This window comes from Salmo trutta, chromosome 9 (assembly GCF_901001165.1).
Source record: "Salmo trutta chromosome 9, fSalTru1.1, whole genome shotgun sequence".
Classification (NCBI taxonomy): Eukaryota; Metazoa; Chordata; class Actinopteri; order Salmoniformes; family Salmonidae; genus Salmo; species Salmo trutta.
Window position 1 is genome coordinate 22,681,597 of NC_042965.1, and position 23,438 is coordinate 22,705,034.

General features: G+C 42.1%; 1 protein-coding gene across 1 annotated transcript in view; it reads left to right on the plus strand.

Moving 5' to 3' along the window:
• LOC115200204 (sodium- and chloride-dependent GABA transporter ine) overlaps positions 1 to 16,417 on the plus strand; it is a 45,124-nt gene extending 28,707 nt beyond the window's left edge. The window contains exons 7-13 of the mRNA XM_029763063.1: positions 7,079 to 7,203; positions 9,534 to 9,646; positions 11,326 to 11,466; positions 11,971 to 12,070; positions 12,215 to 12,315; positions 12,515 to 12,685; positions 13,458 to 16,417. Coding sequence (XP_029618923.1) covers positions 7,079 to 7,203; positions 9,534 to 9,646; positions 11,326 to 11,466; positions 11,971 to 12,070; positions 12,215 to 12,315; positions 12,515 to 12,685; positions 13,458 to 13,568 — 862 coding nt within the window. The 3' untranslated portion in view covers positions 13,569 to 16,417. The remainder of the gene's footprint in view (positions 1 to 7,078; positions 7,204 to 9,533; positions 9,647 to 11,325; positions 11,467 to 11,970; positions 12,071 to 12,214; positions 12,316 to 12,514; positions 12,686 to 13,457) is intronic.
• The last annotated feature ends 7,021 nt before the right edge of the window (positions 16,418 to 23,438 follow it).

The window sequence follows — 23,438 nt, forward strand, 5'->3', positions numbered from 1 at the left end:
CACATTTAACATGTTGGTAGAACTGATTTAAGTTTCCCTGCATTAAAGTCTCTGGCCACTAGGAGCGCCGCCTCTGGGTGAGTGGTTTCCTGTTTGCTTATTTCCTTATACAGCTGACTGAATGCGGTCTTGGTGCCACCATCCGTCTGTGGTGGTGTTTTTAATGGGTAGCCCTGGTCTCCTGCAGTTATGAACACAACATTCAGATATTGTTTCCCAGTATAGATCTAACATGGAAAATAAAACATAAGTCACTTACCAATAAGCCATCTATCCTCAACAGCTTCTTCCTGGAGGTTAAGGCCGACTGAACTGTTCTGCAACAATGAATGAATCGTGTCCCACCTGGCCAAATGTGAATCACCGATGACCTGCACATTGACAGAATGAAAACCTTTTCTGTTGACGAAGTTGAATTCGTTCAATGATGGTGCTTTTATTGCGATGTGTTTGTAGTCAATTGCTCCAATGTCATTGGAAATGGTATGCAAATCCATTTTCACTCTGGCCTGTTGCACAGCAGTGTACGGACCCTGTATGTATTGTGGGGTCAATGAAATAATGCCATGAAGGACTGCAGGCAATATCTGGCTCATGGTTGGTTGTGAAATGCCAGACCGATCCACAATCTCCCCTTGGAATGTTCCAGTGGCCAAAAATCCCAGGGCGGAGAGGACGTGGGTATGCACTGGGTTGGCATTGGTGCGTTTCGTCTCCCTTTCTGGAGAGAGTTGGTTGCAGAGATACAATAAAATATGCCTTGGAAAAATACATCTACTAATAAGCCAAGTGTCGCTCTCAGCAAAAAAAAACTGCATGCTCATTGAAAACACGCTCCCTGCGTAATGCTGCTTGTGCCAGATCGTCCAGCAATGCAAGATTTGCCATTTTGGACAAGTCACAATGCCTCAGTGTTGCCTTTTTTATATTGTTTAACTAAATTGTCTCCAACCTTACATACCACTCTCTTTCTAATTTACTTTATTATTCAATTAGGCTTCATGTTTATGAATTCGATAGCACCCTGAGAAAACTATTAGTAGCTTAAGTGTCTATAAAAGAAATGCATGAATAAACTATTAATGTATTATCTTTTTTCTTCATAGTTTATGATTTGGTCCAGTATGTCAATCCTTTCTCCATTTGGTTGATGGTATTTCATTATCAGTTTGACTTTTCACCCACAAGGTGTTGTGGGTAGGCACGGTCAGAGGTTTTCTTAAATTTACACACATTCTCAAGTATCAGTACAAATTGATAAATCCCACACTTTGCTTAGAAATGATCGCACTCATGGTTTATGAACATTTCTGTTCGTACGCAATGTTGATAAATGAGGGCCCTGGACTTCCTGATGGGCTGGCCCCAGGAGGTGAGGGTAGGCAACTACACATCCGCCACCTCGGGTGTGTGCTTTGTCCTAACGATGGTAGGCCTGATCACCGATGGCGATGAGAGCCTACAGAGAGGAGGTCAGAGACTTAGCAGTGTGGTGCTAGGACAACAGCCTCTCCCTCAACGTAAGTAATACCAAGGAGGTGATCGTGGACTACAGGGGAAAGAGGGGAGAACACATCCACGGGGCTGTAGTAGAGCAGGTCGAGAGCTTCAAGTTCCTTGGCGTCCACATCACTAGGGACTTTAACATTGTCCACACACACCCTCCCAGTCGTGAAGAGGGCTCTCGGACCAACAGGCTCTGAGACTTCTTCTACTATGCAATAAGACTGCTAAATACTTACCGTAATTTCCGGACTATTGAGCGCACCTGAATATAAGCCGCACCCACTGAATTTTTAAAATAATATTATTTTGAACATAAATAAGCCACACATGTCTATAAGCCACAGGTGCCTACCGGTACATTGAAACAAATGAACTTTACACAGGCTTTAACGAAGCACGGCTTGTAACAAAAATAAATAGGCTTTAACGAAACACGGCTTGTAACAAAAAATAAATTAGCAGTAAGCTTTAGTTGTCTTTTTGCACTGAGTCAATTCCTCACGCTGCTGTTTCCAACATTTTATCATCGACTCATTAAGACCAAGCTCCCGTGCAGGAGCTCCATTTCCTTTTCCAACAGCCAGATCAATCGCCTTCAACTTGAAAGCTGCATCATATGCATTTCTCCGTGTCTTTGCCATGATGAGGGTGACAAAATGACTACCGTAATCAGAATGATGGGAAGATTGAGCGCTCGATTTAATCTAAACGGTAAACAAAAAAGTTGTTTGACCTTAACCCGTTTGGCAATTTCATTGGTCTAATGAAAGCTTCATGCCGGCAAAAAACTGAGCACGTCACAGAATGTGTTTTTTTTTTTTGAAAGCGGGACAAATCCATATATTAGCCGTGTCATTGTTTAAGCCGCGAGGTTCAAAGCTGGGGAAAAAAGTTGCGGCTTATAGTCCGGAATTACGGTAATTAAATGGTTACCCAGACTATCTGCACTGACCCTATCTTGCACTGAGTTTACAGTACAAACAGTGCATTCTGAAAGTATACAGACCCCTTGACATGAATAAATACGTAATCCTTATTTTAAAATGGATTAAATAGTTTTTTTCCCCTCATCAATCTACAGTCGTGGCCAAAAGTTCTGAGAATGACACAAATATTAATTTCCACAAAGTTTGCTGCTTCAGTGTCTTTAGATATTTTTGTCAGATGTTACTATGGAATACTGAAGTATAATTACAAGCATTTTATAAGTGTCAAAGGCTTTTATTGACAATTACATGAAGTTGATGCAAAGAGTTAATATTTGCAGTGTTGACCCTTCTTTTTCAAGACCTCTGCAATCCGCCCTGGCATGCTGTCAATAAAGTTCTGGGCCACAACCTGACTGATGGCAGCCCATTCTTGCATAATCAATGCTTGGAGTTTGTCAGAATTTGTGGGTTTTTGTTTGTCCACCCACCTGTCTCTTGAGGATTGACCACAAATTCTCTATGGGATTAAGGTCTGGGGAGTTTCCTGGCCATGGACCCAAAATATCGATGTTTTGTTCCCCGAGCCACTTAGTTATCACTTTTGCCTTATGGCAAGTTGCTCCGTCATGCAGGAATAGGCATTGTTTGTCACCAAACTGTTCCTGGATGGTTGTGAGAAGTTGCTCTCGGAGGATGTGTTGGTACCATTCTTTATTCATGGCTGTGTTCTTAGGCAAAATTGTGAGTGAGCCCAATCCCTTGGCTGAGAAGCAACACCACACATGAATGGTCTCAGGATGCTTTACTGTTGACATGACACAGGACTGATGGTAGCGCTCACCTTATCTTCTCCGGACAAGCTTTTTTCCGGATGTCCGGAAAATTACTTTACCCCAGTCCTCAGCAGTCCAATCCCTGTACTTTTTGCAGAATATCAGTCTGTCCCTGATGTTTTCCTGGAGAGAAGTGGCTTCTTTGCTGCCCTTCTTGACACCAGGCCATCCTCCAAAAGTCTTCGCCTCACACCTGCAGATGCACTCACACCTGCCTGCTGCCATTCCTGAGCAAGCTCTGTACTGGTGGTTCCCTGATCCCGCAGCTGAATCAACTTTAGGAGATGGTCCTGGCGCTTGCTGGACTTTCTTGGGCGCCCTGAAGCCTTCACAACAATTGAACCGCTCTCCTTGAAGTTCTTGATGATCCGATAAATAGTTGATTTAGGTGCAATCTTACTGGCAGCAATATCCTTGCCTGTGAAGCCCTTTTTGTGCAAAGCAATGATGACGGCATGTTTCCTTGCAGGTAACCATGGTTGACAGAGGAAGAACAATGATTCCAAGCACCACCCACCTTTTGAAGCTTCCAGTCTGTTATTCAAACTCAATTAGCATGACAGTGATTTCCAGCCTTGTCCTCGTCAACACTCACACCTGTGTTAACAAGAGAATCAGTGACATGATGTCAGCTGGTCCTTTTGTGGCAGGGCTGAAATGCAGTGGAAATGTTTTTGGAGGATTCAGTTAATTTGCATGGCGAAGAGGGACTGTGCAATTAATTGCAATTCATCTGATCACTCTTCATAACATTCTGGAGTATATGCAAATTGCCATCATACAAACTGAGGCAGCAGACTTTGTGAAAATTTATATTTGTGTCATTCTCAAAACATTTGGCCATGACTGTACACACAATACCCTATAATGACAAAGTAAAAACAGGTTTTTAGAAATTTTTGCAAATGTATTAAAAAATACAAAAACATTTACATAAGTAGTCAGACCTTTTACTCAGTACTTTGTTAACCTGTTGAGGCCAGGGGGCAGGATCTTATCCCGGTATTGGGATTCATTGTCATGTGACCATGGCGGGGAATTCAAAACTGCAAGAGTAATCATTTCAAATAATCAAATAATCAACTATTTTCCTCCATTTGAAAGATATATCTCCTAAATCTAGCCACGCTGTCCGATTTTCAGAGGCTTTACGGAGAATGCATAAAGTTAGGTTATGTGAGGAGAGTACATTGACAATAGCTGCGTGTAATGTTTAGCCAATTCAAAGAAGGGCATCAACAGACAGAAAACTAGCTAGAATTATGCACTTACCTTTGACAATCTGCATCAGATGACACTCATAGGACATTATGTTAGACAATACATGCATTTTTAGTTCCATCAAGTTCATATTTATATCCAAAAACCGCATTTACAGTCGCGGTGAAATTCAGAATTTTTTTCGGCTCGAATGCTCCCAGTGAATCCAGCATTACAAATCACGGAATTACTATTCGAAAACATTGGTAAATTATAATATTGTCATTCAAAGAATAATATATTATCATCTCGTAATTGCTACCGAATGGCCAGATCTCAAAATAACTTTACTGGGAAATCACATTTTGCTATAAACTGGGTACTATGCTAACAACATAAGCTAAGCTATAAGCTATGCTAAGCTAAGCTATACAGTTAGCATTAGCATCATCTAATATCGATAATAACATTCTAAATATCCCCTTACCTTTGATTATCTCCATCAGAAGGCGCTGCCAGCGATCCCAGGTCCAGAACAAATGTGGTTTCTTTTGACAAAGTTCATAATTTATGTCCAAATAGTTAGCGTTCAGTAGGCTCCCACAAAATGAGGTGGGCAGTGTAAAGTCACGCCGAAAAGCTAAAGAAAACCTAGTAAATAATCTATTTACGTTTGTTTAAACATGTCAAACGTTGTTTAGCATTAATCTTTTGGTCCATTTTTAACGTGAAACATCAGTAAACATCAGTAATAGTTTCACACAACCTATCAAGTGTCTAGAATAAACGATTATGACAAAGACACTCTCCTCAGATTTATGCGCAGGCGCAAAAAATGAAGTGATGACGTGTCAACTTGTAAGCATTCTAATTCGGTCTGTATTCATCACAGATGCGTCAAACAACTTTATAAAGATCGTTGACATCTAGTGGAAGCCTTAGGAGTTGCGAACTGAATCCTTTCTCACTATGGTATCTATAAAACAATGACACTAAATAGTACAGCCACAAAATTCTCATTTTTTTAAAATCTATTTTTCTCAGGTTTTTGCCTGCAATATGAGTTTTGTTATACTTACAGACACCATTCAAACTGTTTTAGAAAATTTAGAGTGTTTTCTATCCGAATGTGTTAATAATATGCATATCCTAGCTTCTGAGTTGGTGTAGGAGGCAGTTAAAAATGGGCACATATTTTTTTCAAAATTCTCAATACTGCCCCCGTGGCCCGTAGAGGTTTAAAGAACGTTTAGCAGCGATTACAGCCTCGAGTCTTGAGTATTACACTACAAGCTTGGCACACCTGTATTTGGGGAATTTCTTCCATTATTCTCGGCAGATCCTCTCAAGCTAGGTTACGTTAAATGAGGAGCGTCACTGCACAACTAGTTTCAGGTTTTTCAAGAGATGTTTGGGCTCTGGCTGGGCCACTTATCTCCCGAAGCCACTCCTGTGTTGTCTTGGCTGTGTGCTTAGTAGTTGTCCTGTTGAAAGGTGACCTTTCGCCCCAGTCTGAGGTCCCGAGTGCTCTGGAGCAGGTTTTCATCAAGGATCTCTCTGTAGTTCACCTCAATGACCAAGGCCCTTCTCCCCCGATTGCTGAGTTTGACCGGGCGGCCAGCTCTAGGAATAGTCTTGGTGGTTCCTAACTAATTCCATTTAAGAATGATGGAGGCCACTGTATTCTTGGAGACCTTCAATGCTGCAGAAATATTTCGATACCCTTCCTCAGATCTGTGCCTCGACACAATCTTGTCTCAGAGCACTACGGACAATTCCTTCGACCTCATGGCTTGGGTTTTTGCTCTGACATGCGCTGTTAACTGTGGGACCTTATATAGACAGGTGTGTGTGCCTTTTTAAAATCCTGGTGCACAGGTAGCCTAATGGTTAGCTTAGTGGTTAGATCGTTGGGCCACTAACCGAAAGGCTGCTGGATCGAATCCCAGAGCTGACAAGGTAAAACTCTGTCGTTCTGCCCCTGAACAAAGCAGTTAACCCACTGTTCCCCGGTAGGCCGTCATTGTAAATAAGAATTTGTTCTTCTTGCCTAGTTAAATAAAGGTTAAATGGAAGAAAAAAAAACTAGACGCGCTCACACAACCATTCACATACACTACATACACACACACTTTTACACTCACCATATGCTGCTGCTACTCTATTCTTTATTTGACTCTGATTATCTATCCTGATGCCTAGTCACTTTACCCTGTCTTCATGTACATATCTACCTCAAATACCTTATTATTATCTATCCTGATGCCTAGTCACTTTACCCTGTCTTCATGTACATATCTACCTCAAATACCTCGTACAACTGGTACTGGTACTCCCTGTATATAGCTACATTTTTGTGTATTTTATTCCTCTTGTGTTAATATTCTCTCTTTATTATAATTTTTTTATTCTGCATCGTTGGGAAGGTCTCGTAAGAAAGCATTTCACGGTTAAGTCTCCAGCCATTGTATTCGACGCATGTGACAAATAACATTTGATTTGATTTGACTGTCCAGTCAAAAAGGCTGGTTTTGTTCTCCTTAGTGATCCATTTACCATGAGAAATCATATCATCAGTCTGACTGTGTTTGTGTTCTTGTCCTCCTCTAGGGACACATTGATTGTCTCCTTAGCTAACTCGGCCACCAGTATCCTGGCTGGTTTTGTGATATTCTCAGCCATTGGCTACATGGCTCATGTCCACAACCTCCCAGTAGACAACATCGCCACAGATGGTAAGTACTTCCTGTTCAAGTGAGACGTCTTTGATGTTGTTCATCCATCTATTTATATGCCACTTTAATTTCCAGAGTGTCTATTTAATGTTTGGATGGGTTATTGTCTCCTAAAACTTCCTCTCATGGTCCCAGGGGATCATGGTTCATCACATCTTTTAACCACTAAGTTTGTTAATACCTTGAATAGTGTTCATTTGTCATAGTCAGTAGGTATTGGTAACGTGCCATACTAATAGTACCACCAAACAACTTCACCATTGACAGATAGATGTTTAGGGCAGTGTATGAAGGGAAGTAGGTACAAACGTGACCCATATACTCCTGTGAATAATTCTTGGGAATAATATTCATAAAAGTCCAATTGAGTTCAGAACTAACACCTTCCTCATTTTATTAGTTCCTGGAAAACGTACACGGACACAGAGTAGAATACAAAGGGATTCATTCACAAGGATGCACTTCTTTCTGGGGTGCTAGTGTGGAAAATTACAGCATTTGGAGTAATTGCTTTTGTAGAGGCAGACATTCCTCCCTACCTAACAGGCAGGCGGAGCTCAGAGGGCTGGGCCAGGCTGCATCACACTGGTTTGAGTCCCAGTAATCTCTCCTTTCTCCCGAAGTGTGCACTTGTTCACTTCCCTTCATGGATTTGAATGGAAATGACTTGTACATAGAAAACTCCCTTTAGCCCATGTCTACACGAATCTGATGCTTTTAAATGTGTGGGGAGTAGTGAATGAGTGCACACTTCAGGAAGAAGGAGAGATTATTTGGACACACTCACTGAGTAGACCTGGATGACCAGTTAGCATGCCAGTGAGACAAGCGTCACCACGGCTTCCAAAGTAGTTTCTGTCATGACCCAGGTAAAGACATTTGAATCAACAGAACAGTATTTCTAGCCTCAGTCCTATGCTAAGCTGTGACCGAATAGGAATTTTCCCATATTACAATTTGGGAAACCAGATTTGGTGAGGCTCTAAAATACACACAGATCATTTTGGAACTATAAAAAAAAAATCTATAGAAAAAGGCCACATTAGTCACTAATGACTTGTGGAGTGGGTTGTTTTTCCCCAAGTAAATTGAGAACATGATGCAGTCAGGAAATGAACCTTTTTAAAATTATCTCTCTCACTCTCTCATATCATCATTTAACAGGTGAACAGTGTGACTTATGTGAAAAGAGGCATAAATCCTCTCTGACGGAATACCATAACTACTGTACTGGTTATAGGGATAGACAATGGAGTAAGAGATGAAAGTGCTCTCTCTTTCTCACCACAAGTGTTTATTACTGGCTCAATATTATGGATTATGAAGTAGTTATTTCATGAATGAGAGCGTCATAGTCGGTGGATAACCAGGACAGGAAATACCCAGCAAACAGGGAACATTCCCAGAACATTAGTTAACATTCCCATTCAATTCCTGTGAAACTTTCACAGAACCTATTTTGGTTTGCTGGGTAGTAACTAAGTAAATACCCACTGTAGTTATTTAAGTTTTTCTATGTGGAGACAGTAGGAAAGGAGGGTGCTCTGAATAGTGGATGTCAACCTACCACTTGGATGTCTACCTCTAGGATTTTGTTCTAAAACAAATACTGTATTATATATGAAATGAATGGTGAATTAAACTTGCGTTAGCTTGAGATGAACTGTAGGTGTAACAAAGTTTCCATTGTTCAGAGTGTATTAGGACCTTTTTGAAGTAAATGAGGGATTAGCCGTTGTGCCTGCTGGGTTCTGCTGATGAGCACCTGCTCTGGCTTGGATCAGTCCCAAATATGGTCTTGGATACCTCTGACTAACTGCTGACTAACTGTTTGACCCCCACTGACCTCTTGTGACTTCAGAAGTGTTCACAGTGTGCAGTTGCCTCTGAGTTAATCATTTGTGGAAGATGACTTATGATCGTTTTGTTTCCCATTCCGAGCATGACACTTCCTCAGGTGAATGGAATGAAACCGACCCAGATATATTTATTACATGACCATTGCTATCATCTTTCTGTATGCCACAATTTTTCATGAATGTAACATTTTTTGTTAGGTCATATTACTAATGAGGTCAACTGCATGAGGGTTGAGAAGGTGTCCTGTCTACCATGTTTTGTTATTGAACGGTTTGACTTCCTGGTGTCGGATGAGATAACCACTGGTTAATCAGTGCCAGGGAAACCGGTTCATTAATCTGTATGATGTTTCCAACTTGGCATCGTTGGCCTTTGTCAACTTCTAAACCAGTGTCTTTACCCGTGCTAATGTTGTGGGTGTTTTCCTACCCTTCTTGTTTGACATCCTATGGTGCGTTTGTGTTCCACAGGTCCTGGGTTGGTGTTTGTGGTGTATCCAGAGGTCTTCTCCACTATGCCTCTGCCCCAGTTGTGGGCTCCTCTGTTCTTCTTCATGCTTCTCTGCCTGGGACTAGACAGTCAGGTTAGACACTCGCACACGCACACTTGTGGTTATGGTATGTAACCGATAATGAAAAGAAGAAGCCATTCTTTCATAATTAATCCTAGTTTTTAGTCCACATGTTTTTCCCATATCAGTGCATACAGTGTAACGATAAAATACCCACTAATAACATGTTTCTGTCATAGTCGTCTTTTTCTTTGGCCATCATGTAATCTATTTTCGGAGACCACTTTTGGTAAAAACAGACATTGTAGGTCATACAACAATTACTACCTTTTTAATATTCATTTAGATTGATTACATTTGACATTTACATTTCAGTCATTTAGCAGATGCTCTTATCCAGAGCGACTTACAGGAGCATTTAGGGTCAAGTGCCTTGCTCAAAGTCACAACAACAGATTTTTCACCTAGTCGGCTCAGGGATTCGAACCAGCAACCTTTTTGTTACTGGCCCAATGCTCTTAACTGCTCGGCTGACAGATGAGGGAAGAGAGGAAGCAGGGCCGCCGGCAAACGTGTGGCGAGCAGGGCATTTGCTCCACCACTTTTTATTTAGTTTTATACCCTTTTTATTTTATTTTTTACTTTTTTCCCTGATTTCATGACATCCAATTGGTAGTAAGTGTTGTCCTATCGCTTCAACTCCCCTACGGACTCAGGAGAGGCGAAAGTCGAGAGCCATGTGTCCTCCGAAACACGACCCTGCCAAGCCGCACTGCTTCTTGACAAACTCTTCGCTTAACCCATAAGCCAGCCACACCAATGTGTCGAAGAAACACTGTCCAGCTGGCGACCGAAGTCAGCTTGAAGGCGCCTGGCCCGCCACAAGGAGTTGCTAGAGCGCGATGGGACAAGGAGATCCCGGCCTGCAAAACCCTCCCCTAACCCGGACGACGCTAGGCCAATTGTGCGCCGCCTCATGGTTCTCCTGGGCATGGCCGGCTGTGACACAGCCTGGGATCGAAACCGGGTCTGTAGTCACGCCTCAAGCGCTGTGGAGCAGTGCCTTAGATCGCTATGCCACTCGGGAGGCCCATTAATACACTTTTTGGTGTAAAAGCGTTGAAAACAGGGACAAAGTAGACCTACTGTTTTTTTTGGGACTGACTTGCCTCATAATTTGTAAATTTGAGCACAATTAGTAGCCCATGTCCTGTGTGTGTGTCTTGACCAATAAGATTAATGGAAATCACATGTTGGGCATGGCGCACATCTATAGAAAGCAGAGCTCGCTCTCCACTTTACTTTTCTGTTGATACCTAGCCCTACCTAGTTTTCTTGGTAGGTGACTACCGCTTGTAAAGTAAATCCCCCTGTGAGAGCAATAAAATAAAGTGGCCCGCTCTCCACGCCCTGACCAAAAGTTACTTTTCCAGTGTAGCAGGTTAAAAAAACGACACCTCAGTGTAGATATTTTAGGCTACAGGAATTTTTTGCTGTTTGGTTGTTTTAATTTTTACAATTTTTTTTTTATCCCCTGCCTAATGGAACAACCACAGAGTAGGCTCAACTTGACCGGCTGCCATAAATGCCAGTAATTCTGTCTTTCGCTTAAACAATGGGGATAGGATAGGCCTAGTGGAATTCCTTAGTTATGTTGTTTTCAGAAAAATAAATCACCTGGGGCAACTTTAGAGCCGCCTCAACTTGCACAACTGCTCAGTTCACTTTCCCCACTGTACTGTGCTCTGCAGTTTGCTATGGTGGAGGTGGCAGTGACGTCCATAATGGACGGCTGTGGCCCCAAGGTGCTGCGTGTCCTGAAGAGACAGGAGATCATCGCTCTGGCTGTCTGTGTTATTGGCTTTCTTCTAGGCATTCCTCACATCACTAAGGTAAGGTGATCCTGTCAGATATAATTACTATTCATGGGGTAACGCCCCGCCCCCTCCTCTTTCTCAGAATGAGACCATATACTTATGTTTGGACCTGTTTTTATTTAGGTTTCTTTCAGTAGATGACTAAGACACATACAGCCAGTAATTAGTGCATGGTTGACCAGCTGATTCTGTCTTGTGGAGTGGGTTGCTTTTCCCCAAGTAAATTGAGAACAAGATTCAGTCAGGAAATTAACCTTTTTATAATTAAACCTTTCTCATTCTCTCCCGCTCTCGTACCCCCCCCCCCCCCCCCCCCCCCCCCCCCACACACACACACACATATACATACATACATACATACATACATACATACATACATACATACATACATACATACATACATACATACATACATACATACATGCATGCATGCATGCATGCATGCATGCATACATACATACATACATACATACATACATACATACATACATACATACATACATACATACATACATACAGGGGGGAATGTACGTGTTCCAGCTGATGGACCACTACACTGCTGTGGTGTCTCTCACATTCCTGGCCTTCTTTGAGGTTCTCGCTGTCTGCTGGGTTTTCGGTAATACCCTGCACCTTCTCTCCCCTTATGATGAAACTCAACAGCCTATTGTGTATTTATACAAGAAAATAAAACACTTTGCTTTATAGACAGTATGTATGTCTCAGAGTAAATATAAGTATTTAATGCAATGTGTTATTGCAGGACTGCGGCGGATGACCATCGTGATCAAGAGGATGTTGGGAAAGGCTCCCAACATCTATTTCCGCTCCTGCTGGATGTTTTTCTCCCCTGTGCTGGTCCTGGTGAGTGCTATGGCTAACTCATGTCTTTTTAATGATGGTGATGAGGACAGTTAGCGTAATGACGGTGATGAGGATTTGTTGTGGTTTGTAGTTGTTGCTTTTACTTTTTGTAGTCGTAATAGTAGTGATAGCCGTACCTAAGACTTAATGATCCATTCGTTGTATTAGAGGTTTCATCCATGTGTAACCTCCCCTGCAGTGCATTCTGATCTCCAGCATCGTCCAGTACACGCCCGCTCGCTATGGGAAGTCATACACATACCCTGTCTGGGCAGAGGTGGTGGGCTGGGGAATCTCCCTGGTCTCCATCATTTGGATCCCCCTGGGAGCCCTGCACGAAATCTGCACAAATAAGGGCACACTGATGCAGGTGAGCATCCGTTCAGTAAACCAAACACGCATACTGATACATACTTTTAGATCACAGATACTGTTTTAGCATCGTGCATACATAATGAACAAGTATACTGGTACTCACGCATATACACACAGTCACGCACACACTCACAAATCAATAAATCAAATGTATTTTATAAAGCCCTTTTTACATGAGCAGTTGTGCTTTACAGAAACCCAGCCTAAAACCCCAAAGAGCAAGCAATGCAGATGCACGGTGTCTAGGAAAAACTCCCTATAAAGGCAGAAACCTAGGAAGAAACCTAGAGAGGAACAAGGCTCCGAGGGGTGGCCAGTCCTCTTCTGCAATTGCCGGGTGGAGATTATATGGCCATTAAGGACAGATCTTCAAGATGTTCAAATGTATATAGGTGACCAGCAGGGTGAAATAATAACCACAGTGGTTATAGAGGGTGCAGGGTTTGCTTTTCACGAGAGAGAGAGAGAAGCATGTCCGGTGAAACAGGTCAGGGTTCCATAGCCCGACCGAGGGGACGGTGGACAGGGACATCCATGAGTCGTCAGGCCAAGTAGTCCTGAGGCACGGTCCTAAGGCTCCGGTCCTCTGGGAGAGGAGACGAAGAGAGACAGACATATATTTGATACTGTACATTTATCCCACATGGCAGTCATATAAATAACTAAAATGCATGATAAATATGTTCTGGGCATTGGCAGAAACCGTAGAAGTTAAACTATGTATGTGACTCTGAACCTCTTCTTTTATCGATTCTCTGTGCCCCCAGAGGATAAAAACAGCAATGACTCCTACAATAGAGTTGGACCCCGTCAACCATCTACCAGAGAAGCAGAGAGTGGACATACCGGAGTCTGTTGTCTTTATCACTCCTCTGTGAACAGGGACAAAAGCACTGTGTCTCAAAGTGGTACTTCAAGTGCCATGATATGTCCTTGCCCTGAAGCACTTTATTGCCTTACAGGTACTGGATACGCAAGTGCTCTCACACACTTTTTTTTATACTACAGACATTACAGGGTAGCCTACTCTGACACTTACAAACATATTAATAAAAACGATGATTATATTTTTTTAAATATTGCGATATGCCTGGCTGGGTCTCTGCTTTTCACTGACAGTTGCAACTCAACAATAATCTAGCCTATTTGGTATTTGCAGCGCTCGCTGCCCAAATTGCTGGCCCTTCCGACTGTAGGCTATGCAATTTAAAACAATCAACAGCTTTTTTTTAGAAGCTATTGATTCTCTGTGGCCAAATCATGCTTTCTTGTGTAGCCTATTTTGAATGATTTTATACATTTTTGTATTGACAGGATCAAGCTAATTAGGCTATATCATTTTGACAATTTAATTACATTTACTTTAGGGAAAGCTTAGCTTCCCATGGCCTTTTGGACACGCCGCCTATGCCTTTTAATGTGGCATAAACACAACGTTTTCATCTGATTGTCAAACAATCACTTAACAACGGCGCTCTTGTAGGCTACCCACGCAGGCACATTCATCCATTCCAAATCCAACAGTGTACTGTGCAACCGTAATTTGATGAATGGAAAGAGACATCTGTTATAAAACATCTACGTGTGTTGTACTGACATTCTGTGATTGTCATTAGGCCTACACTTGTAGCCTGAATTGATGCATTCACTGTTATCCTTGCGCTCCTCAGTGTCCGCCACTCATCTCCGCCTTTTCCGTGTGCGTGTCCCCCACTCATCCCCGCCTTTACAAAGTGGAGGCTAAGTGTTCTCCTCAAACCACAATGCAAATTTGGCGCATATACCACCCAGTTTCAAGTCAATTCGCAAATTGTTCATGCTGCTGACATGCAGTAATGTTAAATAATGGTGTAATAGGCTCACGTTTTACTGCCTTACTTTCACCCCTGATTATGATATGGTAAAACATCATATTCATCATGCCACAAGACTATGAACTCTGGAGGACAACTCGTCCTTCTGGTAATCTCTTCAACCAGCTCTTCTCCCCGCTGGACCTAACATATTGTGTCTCCCAACTTAAATTGACAAAAATTTTCACCAAATGTAAAAACCAATGTAGCCAATACACACACACACACACACACACACACACACACACACACACACACACACACACACACACACACACACACGCACACACGCGCGATAGCGGCATATTTCATATCATCCGACAAAATGACACACTGATCAGCTCAGCTCAGCCTTAGACCGATGAAGCATCCATAGTTACAACCAATAGGTGGCCGCTCAATGCAACAAATGATGGCTAGGCAAATCAGTGAGAAAACAAACCTTTTCCCTTTCACCAGACCGATTTCATGGACTAAGGTCCACATTGAATCAACATCGTCACCTTGTGGCCACGGTTTTTACTCACCGTGAGGTCAGATGGGGCTAGGTGAATATTGATCAACAAAGTAAAAATCTGTCGTTCTGCCCCTGAACAAGGCAGTTAACCCACTGTTCCCCGGTAGTCCATCATTGTCAATAAGAATTTGTTCTTAAAACTGATTTGCCTAGTTAAATAAAGGTAAAAAATATATATGCAATTAAATGTATAGAGGTTAACTGTGAGGAGGGAAACCACTGCAGTGCTGCTATGACATCCATTAGTGGGGAGAGTCCAATGTTCTGACATCATTCATCAGCAGTTTTTACACTTGAATGGACTTTGAAGTTTTGGGGTTCTGGTTGGAGTTTTATATTTTACTTGTTCTGCCACAGTTTGTGCCTCAGTTGTGTGTCTTCTTGTTTGTTACAACAATGACAATTGGATTTCAGCTTTACAAGGAGTGCCTTTTGTCATTAAAAAATCCAATGACATTGGAATTGTCATCGACTATCGGACTGAAAGGCTCAAAGAAATAAATATGATTAGACATGATTTAGATGGTAAAATGTATGAAATAAATACAATGGGGTCTTTTGAGGGGTCACATAAATATGTGACGAAGTGAAGATACGTTTGCCACAAGTGCCATGTATCAAAAATATTGATTTTGGATTGTCAATATTTGATGAAAATACCAAAAATATATAGAGATTATCACCGACCCATTTTAAGGATCATTAAAAAATTCACACAATTATAATTTAGTGTTAACTCTCTTTTGATATGAAACAAGATCAAATTCCCATTTAGTGAGCTGTTTAGATGCATTTTTTTCTGTTTGTCAAAAAACATTTAGTTTTGACTAATTAGTTTATGATGCCAATCATCTATTTCTACCATTGCACAAACCACAATAAGGGGTTAAAAATATAATCATGCCTAATACACTCTTGTTATTCTATGCAATATTATGGTTGTGTCACAAAATGCAGGGTTACTGCTGCTGGTTGTTTTTATTCATTGTTCTCATACATTCAAACCAAATATTTTATTTATTTTCAAATGTTTTTTTTGTTGTTGTATCAAACAAAATGGTATATGAAATAACAAACACACTGTTACTATTTCTCCATTAAGTTCTCCATGGTGGTGGTACTATAATGGTAGAAATGTTTATGCTCATATTACGCTTTTAAAATAGCAACTTTCTCTTTTTTTAAATTGATTTAGCATAAAATAATTTCTCTTTGTATTTACGTGTATCTTGTTTTAAAGTGTACTTTCTGTTTGACTTATTTTTTTATCTGAAACGTTGAAAAATAAAATTAGATTCATAATACCTGTTTATCACGCAGAGCTATTTGTGTCAAATAAAGATTATTGTCAAATATGTTCGATTTTTACGAGCCCTTTCAATTCATCAATGTGTCCGTTCTGAAGAGCATAATTTAACAGTAGATGGCAGCAATGTACAGACAGTAATAATATGCAGCCCAGGGGCATATTGCCATACAGGCCAGTACAAATGTCTATGATTATTCTTAACAAGCATTTCTATGTACATCAGCTTATGTTAATACAATTTTGAAAATGTAGCATTTTTAGTTGTGGTATTCCTAAAAACTCACTCAAGCTGTTTTAGTCACTTGTATACAGGAGGTGATAACTACCAACTAGTATGAATACGCTCATTACACATTTTTAGCAGACCGTAATCCTATAGTATACCCTACCTCAGAAACTAGTTCAGCACTTTAGACAAATATTGTATACTATAGTTATAATGTGGCATGCAAACAGACAGCTGAAAGTATCTGCTTTCCTGCTTGCAGTTATGCACTCACCAAATCTTATTTTTAATTTATCTAAGTAGTCATTTTGAAGAATTATTGGCATAATTAAGCACAAATCCATTTCCATTCTTCATTTGAGAATTATTTTATTGCACACAGAACTGCCAAAGGGGGCGGTGTTGCAATCTACTGCAAAGATGGTAATACAGAACTCTGCAGGCTATCCAAGTCTGTACCCAAACAATTCGAGCTTCTACTTCTAAAAATTCACCTTTCCAGAAACAAGTCTCTCACTGTTGCCGCTTGCTATAGACCTCCCTCTGACCCCAGCTGTGCACTCGATACCATATGTGAATTGATTGCCCCCCATCTATCTTCTGAGCTCGTGCTACTATGTGACCTAAACTGGGACATGCTTAACACCCCGGCCATGCTACAATCTAAGCTTGATGCCCTCAATCTCACACAAATTACCAATGAACCTACCAGGTACAACCCCAAATCCGTAAATACGGGCACCCTCATAGATGTCATCCTAACTAACTCGCCCTCCAAATACACTTCTGCTGTTTTCAATCAAGATCTCAGCGATCACTGCCTCATTGCCTGCATCCGTAATGGGTCTGCGACCAAATGACCACACCTGACCACACACTGTCAAACGCTCCCTAAAACACTTCTGCAAGCAGGCCTTTCTAATCGACCTGGCCGGGGTATCGTGGAATGACATTGACCTCATCCCGTCAGTAGATGATGCCTGGCTATTCTTTAAACGTGCCTTCCTCACCATCTTAAATAAGCATGCCCCACTTAAAAAATGGAGAACTAGGAATAGATATAGTCCTTGGTTCACTCCAGACACGTCTGCCCTTGACCAGCACAAAAACATCCTGTGGTGTTCTGCATTATAATTGAATAGCCCCCCTGATATGCAACTTTTCAGGGAAGTTAGGAACAAATATACACAGGCAGTTAGAAAAGCTAAGGCTAGCTTTTTCAAACAGAAATTTGCATCCTGTAGTACTAACTCAAAAAAGTTTTGGGACACTGTAAAGTCCATGGAGAATAAGAGCACCTCCTCCCAGCTGCTCACTGCTCTGAGGCTAGGAAACACTGTTACCACCGATAAATCCACTATAACTGAGAATTTCAATAAGCATTTCTCTACGGCTGGCCATGCTTTCCACCTGGCTACCCCTACCCCGGTCAACTGCCCGGCACCCTCCACAGCAACCCACCGAAGCCCCACCATTTCTCCTTCACCCAAATCCAGATAGCTGATGTTCTGAAAGAGCTGCAAAATCTGGACCCATACAAATCAGCCGGGCTAGACAATCTGGACCCTCTCTTTCTAAAATGATCAGCCAAAATTGTTGCAACCCCTATTACTAGCCTGTTCAACCTCTCTTCCGTATCGTCTGAGATTCCCAAAGATTGGAAAGCTGCCGCGGTCATCCCCCTCTTCAAAGGGGGTGACACTCTCTAGACCCAAACTGCTACAGACCTATATCTATCCTACCCTGCCTTTCTAAGGTCTTCGAAAGCCAAGTTAACAAACAGATTAGCGACCATTTAGAATCCCACCGCACCTTCTCCGCTATGCAATCTGGTTTCAGAGCTGGTCATGGGTGCACCTCAGCCACGCTCAAGGTCCTAAACGACATCATAACCGCCATCGATAAGAGACATTACTGTGCAGCCGTATTCATCAACCTGGCCAAGGCTTTCGACTCTGTCAATCACCACATTCTTATTGGCAGACTCGACAGCCTTGGTTTCTCAAATGATTGCCTCGCCTGGTTTACCAACTACTTTTCTGATAGAGTTCAGTGTGTCAAATCGGAGGGCCTGTTGTCCGGACCTCTGGCAGTCTCTATGGGTGTGCCACAGGGTTAAATTCTCGGGCCGACTCTTCTCTGTATACGTCAATGATGTTGCTCTTGCTGCTGGTGATTCTCTGATCCACCTCTACGCAGACGACACCATTTTGTATAATTCTGGCCCCTCTTTGGACACTGTGATAACTAACCTCCAGACGAGCTTCAATGCCATACAACTCTCCTTCCGTGGCCTCCAACTGCTCTTAAACGCAGGTAAAACTAAATGCATGCTATTCAATCAATCACTGCCCGCACCTGCTCGCCCGTCCAGCATCACTATTCTGGACGGCTCTGACTTAGAATACGTGGACAACTACAAATACCTGGGTGTCTGGTTAGACTGTAAGCTCTCCTTCCAGACTCACATTAAGCATCTCCAATCCAAAATTAAATCTAGAATTGGCTTCCTATATCGCAACAAAGCATCCTTCACTCATGCTGCCAAACATACCCTCGTAAAACTGACCATCCTCCCGATCCTCGACTTCGGTGATGTCATCTATAAAATAGCCTCCAACACTCTACTCAACAAACTTGATGCAGTCTATCACAGTGCCATCCGTTTTGTCACCAAAGCCCCATACACTACCCACCATTGCGACCTGTACGCTCTCGTTGGTTGGCCCTCGCTTCATACTCGTCGCTAAACCCACTGGTTACAGGTTATCTACAAGTCTCTGCTAGGTAAAGCCCCGCCTTATCTCAGTTCACTGGTCACCATCGCAGCACCCACACGTAGCATGCGCTCCAGCAGGTATATCTCACTGGTCATCCCCAAAGCCAATTTCCTCCTTTGGCTGCTTTTCCTTCCAGTTCTCTGCTGCCAATGACTGGAACGAACTGCAAAAACCTCTGAAGCTGGCTGGAGACTCAAATCTCCCTCACTAGCTTTAAGCACCAGTTGTCAGAGCAGCTCACAGATCACTGCACCTGTACATAGCCATTACATTTACATTTTAGTCGACACTCTTATCCAGAGCGACTTACAGTAGTGAATGCATACATTTCATTTCATACATTTTTTGTTCCCACACTGGTCCCCCGTGGGAATCAAACCCACAACCCTGGCGTTGCAAACACCATGCTCTACCAACTGAGCCACACGGGACCATCTGTAAACAGCCCATCTATCTACCTACCTCATCCCCATACTGTATTTATTTATTTATCTTGCTCCTTTGCACCCCAGTATCTCTACTTGCACATTCATCTTCTGCACATCTACCATTCCAGTGTTTAATTGCTATATTGTAATTACTTCACCACCATGGCCTATTTATTGCCTTAACTTACCTCATTTGCACTCACTGTATATAGACTTTTTGTTTTCTTTTGTTCTACTGTATTATTGACTGTATGTTTTGTTTATTCCATGTGTAACTCTGTGTTGTTGTATGTGTCGAATTGCTACGCTTTATCTTGGCCAGGTTGCAGTTGCAAATGAGAACTTGTTCTTAACTAGCCAACCTGGTTAAATAAAGGTGGAAAAAAAACAACAACAAAAAACACTGCAGGAATCCCACAGGGACAGAGCTGTGCATGGAGAGCAAAGGAGAGCGGGAGTTAGAGCAGAGCCTATTTGACTGTAGTGCCTTTGGAGGTGGGTAGTTAATTAGCCTCACAGTGGAGCAGTGCGCAGGGTCAGTACCATCGGCCTGCAATGTGATCGATATTCCCTTCCTTCCTGCCCCCTTCGTGACATAAATGTATGGCAGTCACTAAATTACTGCTGGCGGGGCTGCTAGATCAATGGCCATAGACTTATGCAGCCAATGGGGCAGTAAATTCATGGGCAGGAAAGGGTGGACAGTAGTGTATGTGGGTCTGTCTGGTGTGATGGAAGAGGAGGTTTGTTAAACGATGGGCCTCTGGTAAAAGTGGAGCGGCATCTGGGAGGAAAAAATCAATTAGCACACTGGTATTCTTGAATACTTCAGAAACAATTTAGACCTAATGGATTTGTTTTCTCCGACGTTTCCATTCTGATCAATAAAGTTTCATCAGAGTGGGAAGACAGGCAGGGATAGGCAGGCAGAGAGAATCGAAAACTGAAGCGGTTCCAGGCCTTGGCTGACCTCTGCAGTGGAAATAAACACTCGCTCTAAAGGCAAGGGGGGGGGGGGTCATTTGACAGAAAAGCAAAGCACATCCGCTTTCTCAGCCTCTCGGCCCATCTGATTAGCATGGCCTCAGATTCCCAGCAACATTGCAGGTATTTGAGAAGCACTGTGTTTGTGTGCCGAACAGGGTTCAGTGCCTGTGAAAGACGAGATCAGCAATCATGGGAAATGAAAGACTTACACAGGCAGAGCAGCATTGCTACAGTGTATTCTCTCACTCATTCTGTATGTTTGCCATTATGGTGAAGGATTATGTTCAAAATAAGGATAATAAAATAAATACTATAAAAACACATTTAGAATGATTAAATTAATGTTCACTAAATCATTATTTAGAAACATTTACAAATGTCAGTTAAGATGTGAATTTGGGGGTGGTTGTTGTGGCTGGAGATCATCACGGCCTTCAGATCTACAATGTGATAAGCCATAAGGTTTGCTGAGAGATAGTATGGCTACATTGATATGCTGTTAGTTACAATGTTGAGGCTTGGGTCTGTGTTGACAATGATGTGTCCAATTGTAGCTAAACTATAAAGATAAGAACATTAAATGATTGAAAGAGCCTTCCTTTTATTCTCTCCTATTTGTTTGTGATGCTCCCCTAATCTCCGATGGCAAAGGCAATTCATCTCCATTTATTTTCTTGTCCTTCAAAAGAGCAAACCATTTGCTGGACTAAAGTAAATGTCAGGGACTTTCTGTTGGCAGAGTGAGTGAGGCTGTTGATGTGGCGCTGACCGATGAATCCATGTTCTGATGTCACATTTCAGCCCTCGACCCTTTGGAAACAAATATATCTGACAGTTTGGACATGGAGGGGGAGGTAAATTGATGTGTCATCATCTGACTTGTTCTTTCCATGTACAACACCAGTTGAGGTTGCGAAAGCTCGCTGGTTCGAATACCTGAACCGACAAGGTGAGAAATCTGATGTGCCCTTGAGCAAGACACTTAACCCTAATATGGTCCAGGGGTGTTGTACTACAATGTCTGACCCTGTGAAACAACACATTTTACTGCACCTATCTGGTGTATGTGACACTTTTTTTCTACATGTTTTTTTTCTATGGGAAACATTGTTTGGGTTTGAGAATCATACAGCAGATGTTGTACGAATTACCATGTAAATGACAAAGTACATTGCTTACCTCAGCTGGTTAATATAACCACTGTTCATTTTCATGGCCAATTAATTGTAAACTCCTTGGTTGGAATGCAATTTGAGGATGCAGTTACCTTTGGAGAAATGAGAAGTGCAATTAGCTAAGAAAACATCCAGACCAAAGGCTTGGTGCTAATTAGAGACCTGGGTTGACAAAGTGGAGGAGGCGAGGTGAGGTGCTGGTTTGAGACTTGGTGCTCTACTATTTGTAGTGCCAGGTAGTGGCTGAATTCAGTACACCAGGAGCTTATGCTCAGTTTATTTGAAAATAATCCCCCGGGATCCCTTGTGTTCTCATGTAGGCCTACACACCTTTAATCTTGCATTTTTAAATAAGCAATTTTTCATTATTTATATTTGGCTTTTCTACCTATTAAAACAGTAACTATAACAACTATTCATCCTTTAGTTAACTAGGCAAGTCAGTTAAGAACAAATTCTTATTTACAATGACAGCGGGTTAACTGTCTTGTTCAGGGGCAGAACAACAGATTTTTACCTTGTCTGCTCGGGGATTTGATCTTGCAACCTTTCGGTTGTTAGTCCAACGCTCTAACCGCTCGGCTACCTGCCGCCAGATTCTACAGATTGCAGATTCTACAGATATGCAGATTCTACAGTGAGCTCCTGCGGCACATTCGTTCGTTCCCCTTTAGTTTAATAAGGGTTGTTGTGTTCGTTTTGGTAACAAACGAGCCGAGCCCAAAATAGAGCTCCCCTCCCAACAGATAATGAGGGCAAAGATCAAGGCTTCACTAGGACTTCCTTCCTTCTCCAAGAAATGCTTTGTCTTCAGATTCTTTTGTAGTGACAATTCCCATGAGTCCCTGCTGAGGATGCTGTTGTGTGTATGCCCAAGTAAATAGGGAGAAGAGTGGTTTGTATGTGAGACAGAAAAAAACAAAGGTAGCTCACTTTTGAATGTATGGCAAAGCCCAACATGCATATATCAACATTTTACATGGGCTTTTACAGGCTGAGGTTCCATGTATCTGAAAATCAATGCTGCATTTGACATTTTAAGCTGGTTTACCCCAAGTACCCACATTTTCCTATTGGCTATATGGTGATAGGAGGTGTCCTCTCCAGTCCTCTCCATGCATCCTTGAGACAGCATATTGGCTGTTTGCTGCTAACAGTCCTGAGAGTGAATGAGTGCTCTTAAGGGCCATCAGATTAATGTGTTTTTCTTGTTCCCGCTGATTGAGTGGGAGGCTGGGGTTCTATGTGGAGCCTGGAGCCAGCCAGGCAGGCGGCAGCAGCTGAATATGCATGAACTCTGGAGGAGCCCGATTGATGGGTCTCCAAATAATAAGAACTTTGGTGAAGTGTGGGCGTGAATCTACCAGCCATCCTCAAATAAGTCTTCAAAGAAGGATTATATAAAAAGACATGGTGGGTTTAAAACAGAGAAAATTATGCAAGATTGTAATATGATGGGATGATAGAAGATGG